Genomic DNA, 4,814 nt, shown 5'->3' with positions numbered 1-4,814 from the left:
ACTATAATTAATTCAGGACGGATAAAATACATAACTTGAAATGATTCGGAAATTAAGTAAATTGTACATAAACAATACACATTTTAAGCTGAAATATTTCTAAAATAAATATAAAAAAAGCATGTAAGAATAATTTAATTAATTATTTAATCATTCACTAAGTTGTTTTTAATTAATCGGACCAAATATTTTTTTCTCCTGTGGGTCCTGCATCGAGAAACTAATCAAAGTTGTACTGGTACATAGAAAAAAAGTATTTATTAAATTTCCCCTGCTTTTCTTTCCAGTAGTACACTACCAACCAAATAGAAAAAAACTTTTCCTTCGGATAGAGGAAAAGTACGAGAGCGAGAGGGAAGAGAGGAGACACCTCTGCTCCTCTGGTCGATACTAGCGTGAAGTACTGTCTAATTCCCATTTCAGTACAATTTTCAGTTGTAGAATCTGCCATCTACCAGCCAAACAGAGCAAAAGAGGCAAGGAGAGAGAGTGAAATAAAAAGGTTGTTTAAAAAGCAGTGTAACTTTATTTCTCTGTTTATACATGTATTCCTCTCAACCTTCAGAAATCAGAACCTTATATTTAATGGCGATTTCCCATGCCCGTTTTTAATTTTTGGTTATTGGGTTAAGAGAAAGGCTTGTAAAAGCAACAAAAAAGAGAGGCCACTTTTCTCTTTTCTTGCTTCATTTCAAGGTTTTTTCTCTATACTCTCTCATAGCTCTGTTTAATTTGTCTATTCTTAAGGAGAAAAGAATGGAAGGAGAGGGTCCGAGACTGCTTGATTTAATTTCCAAAGAGAGAGATTGGGTTGATAAGGAGGTTTGCAAAGGGAAAAATAGATTTGAAGAGAAGCTTGAGCTGAGGCTAGGTTTGCCTGGAGAAGAAACTGAAAAGGAAGAGAAACAGAGTGCAAAATCTGTTTTTTCGCTGAGTTTTCCAGAAAATGTCGCGAAAAAGGCCTTTCTTGGTACAGCCGAAGCCAAAGAAGGTGATTTTGGTGCATCATCTGGTTGTTTATTTTTTTTTGCATGCTTCATTCTTTCTAGTTTTCATCGTTTTAATCAACTTTCTTTTAAAAGAATGGTCCCTAAGATTTATTTTCTGTTTTAATCTCCAAAAATATATTTCCGTTTTTCGTTTGATATAGAGTCCTGAGCAGTATATTCATGTTTTTTTTTCTGTGCTTTTTGCTCAAAATGAACTTCCCATCAGTTCATGTATATTTATATATATACTTTGATTATTAGTTCAGACCATTCTTCTTCTAAAAAGAAAAGAAATGGATGTTTTTTTATTTATGTTATTATCATCTACCAATTTCAAGTTAAAAAAAATAAACGACTATAAGGATGATCGTATGTTCTTTTCTTTCTTATTTCGCTTCTTCAGAAGAAAATACATATTTTTTTTTTCAAATCCTGCAACGTATAACTTACTTGTCGCATACAGTTCTTCAAAATTGGTCACAAATTTGTATAATATGTCTATGTACTCCAGATGGTTTCTCAGAGATGTTCATGCAGCATTCAAAAATTAACACTAGGTTAAATCTGCTGTGATTCTAAAGAATAACAGAGACCCTGCAATTTCATATCCACCCATTCATCTGTTTTGAGATTCGGGCATGAAGAGAAATGGATGGGTGTTAGAATTGCAGGTCCCTGTGATTCTAATCACAGCAGATATATCTCCGGTTGGTATATATACAAAGGTTGTATAACTTATTTATTTTCAATCTAATTTATTCAATTTGCGCAGGAAAAGGTACAGAGAGGGAGGCCAGTGGGGTCCATCTGGTAGCACATGGGACTAGAAATGCAAATTCGTCTATAGCCAACAATAGCTCTCAGACAAGGTTTAATCATTTAACAAACCCCACACATCTTTTAGCTATTTCCATATTTCCACTTTTCTGTTATCTCATTTAGAAACTGAGCACTAATTTACTGTTTGAGCCCTCATGTTTCTTCAATCAAGTGCATTTTGGGTGCTCGCACCATTGTATACTTAAATGTATTCATTAATGACTAATATCCAGACAATTGTTTCAGTAATCTGGAATCTGATATATGGGTCCCTATTATTTAATAAGTGACTTATAAACAGTACATATGGAATCCTCCTTATGATATAGTTTTTACTTATTTATTGGGTATGCTATGCTGATGAGCAATTGTTTGCATGCCTGCGTGGTAACATGTTTGGATTTAATATTATAGATTTAACCCTGCTATTACATAGTAAAATTTTATTTAGCTGTCCTTTGTGTTGGTCAGGTTCTAATATTTATTTTGTTTGGGTAGGGCCTGGATGGGGTGGGGGGAACAGAGAGTGAAGGATACTGTACTGTTTATGTTTGTATAACAAAAGAATGCTTATATAGTATTAAATAGGATGGAATCATTTTGCATGCGACCCTTTTTTATATATCAATAAATGCAAGGCTTGGTAGGGAGTATCATACTTTTAGTAGATAGATCTTATTCCTTGGACCTTTTGATACCATGTACTTCATTATTTTTTTCCATTAGCTCTTTATTCCCCAATTAGCCTGTAAATTTATATTCGAGATTCTACACCCATGTTACTAATATTTATCGTTAGAAGAAACTTGCACAACATCAGTTCTACAAATTTGACTGTACTTCTTTGCTAACAGTCTGTCTTTTTGAACACTTGTGCGCATTTGTTGAAATCAAATTGAATAGTAACCTGAAAATCATTGGGCGGTATTTTTTAATCTCAAGCGCTTTATTGCAAAATTAAAAAATGCATCACGAAAGCAAAAGGAACATCGAATTAGGCTCTAACTTGTAATCACTGGCATCTTATTTGCTGCTTGTAGTATCTTTCTCATGCTTGTGAGGTTTCTCTTGTGTATTGAGAACAAAAACACTTAACATTTTTGTTTATTAATATTGTTGAGCAGAAATAGCAATGCACCTGTTGTGGGATGGCCACCAATTCGCTCATTCAGAAAGAACCTTGGTAGCTCTTCCATCTCTAAGTCGCCCCTTGATACGCAAGATGCAAGCCTCGTAAACAGCAACAGAGCAGATATCAACAAGAAGGGCTTATTTGTAAAAATCAACATGGATGGCATTCCAATCGGTAGAAAGATTAATTTGAAGGCATATGGTGGTTATGATGAGCTTGCTTCTGCTGTGGATCAGCTCTTTAGAGGCGTCCTTGCTGGTATTGAATATAACAAATGCCTGTTCCAGGAACTATTTTTATATGTATGTATGCCACCGAGCCTATAGGTTAATGGTAGTGGAATAGTCTACCACCGTTTAGATTTAATATTTAATAGGAAAAGGTGTATTATTTCACCTAGTGAAAATATACCTTTTAACATGTTGGTACCGGCGTGCCACTAAAATTTTGCACTGAATTGTTAGCCATGTTCTTATGTGTCCAATGAGATTAAGAATTATACTTGGTATTTTATTAACTGTCACTAATTTTTCTATTTTTTTCTGACTAATATTCTTATTGCTGTTGCAATGTTAGCACAAAGAGATTCACTTGTTAGTGAGATTGAGAAAAGTGTTGGAGAAGAGAAACAAGACATAAAAGTATTGCTTGATGGGAGTGGCAAATACACACTGGTTTATGAGGATGAAGAAGGCGACCGTGTTTTAGTTGGTGATGTCCCTTGGAGGTATGTTTCTCATTTTAGCTAATTAGCTATCCTTTTATATTTCATAATTTATTATGTGGAACAATAGTTGCAAGCTTCAAGTCATATAATCATATAATTCCCAAATTCATACCAGACAGCTTGCTATTGTTCCCCTCACCGGTCATGTAGGTGCATTGCTTGTCTATGCAATTCTTAAAATAATAATGCATAGTTTATATTTTGCTCATCTTTTTTATATCATTAAATGAAGGATGTTCATTTCCACGGCAAAGAGACTGCGTGTATTGAAGACTTCTGACCTTTCTGTGTCATATGTAAGCCTTCTCCACCTTTATGCTAAATAATCTACATAACATTATTATTTTGAAATTTTATCTATTTTATGATTTATCTGTTAGCTTATCAAGATGAGGTATTTAATGCTCAAAAATTTGTTAAGTAAATGTTCTCGGATTGAGGGATTGTAAGTTCAAAATTTGGCTCATGAATTTCTTGTGAATATTTAAAACTGAAATGTTTTACCCCGGTCTTTATTTCAAAACAGAACAAAAAAAATCCCTACGAGGTCATGAAACTTTATATTTCTTTTGATGTTCAATGTATTGATTTGATCGTCCATATTTCTTATTTCTCCAGATAAACACCGCTAGCCGAAAAAGAGCAGCAACAGAATGCTGAAGTCAGAAGAACAAATCCTTTTATCTTTTTATATATCTTGTAGTCTCTTATTTGCTTTCTTTTTGGTTGAGATTTGTACTTAACTGGATATCGTTCATTTTTTTTGGTCTTTCAGTGCTCAGTATTTTCACGTTGGTGTGTTAAATGCTAGGACTTCGGTTCTCAAATCTCATGTATTTATATGCTAAGCTAAAGTAAATTTACATAGCATAACCATATTTTAGCTCTTTCGTTGTGGTTAATTGTTTGCTACTATGTATTTATATGCTAGTTCTTGTGTTTTCTTACCTCGCGTGTTTTGTCAACTACTAGATTTACTTCATGAAATCAAAGAGAACCACAAGGTTCAGCTTAATTTTGTCAATATTTAACCAAAAATTGATTGCGGCCTTCCGTTACTTGATACCAAGTTGCCAACAAAACTTGGTGATTAAGCATATGATTTGTAAAAACAGCGGGGTAAGATGTCAAGTTAAAATCACAGATT

General features: G+C 33.7%; 1 protein-coding gene across 1 annotated transcript; it reads left to right on the top strand.

Annotated features, from left to right (window-relative positions):
* The first annotated feature begins 513 nt into the window (after positions 1 to 513).
* Positions 514 to 4,553, top strand: LOC144571731 (auxin-responsive protein IAA16-like). Its single transcript, XM_078321103.1, has 7 exons — positions 514 to 638; positions 748 to 991; positions 1,762 to 1,858; positions 2,933 to 3,198; positions 3,517 to 3,667; positions 3,900 to 3,963; positions 4,286 to 4,553. The coding sequence occupies exons 2-7, from the start codon at positions 757 to 759 to the stop codon at positions 4,325 to 4,327; spliced, it is 855 nt and encodes a 284-aa protein (XP_078177229.1). The 5' UTR covers positions 514 to 638; positions 748 to 756; the 3' UTR covers positions 4,328 to 4,553.
* Positions 4,554 to 4,814: the final 261 nt, after the last annotated feature.

Source organism: Carex rostrata, chromosome 19, assembly GCF_964058835.1.
Source record: "Carex rostrata chromosome 19, lpCarRost1.2, whole genome shotgun sequence".
Taxonomy (NCBI): Eukaryota; Viridiplantae; Streptophyta; class Magnoliopsida; order Poales; family Cyperaceae; genus Carex; species Carex rostrata.
Note: the sequence above shows the minus strand (reverse complement) of the source record. Positions and strands in the feature narration are given on the sequence as shown.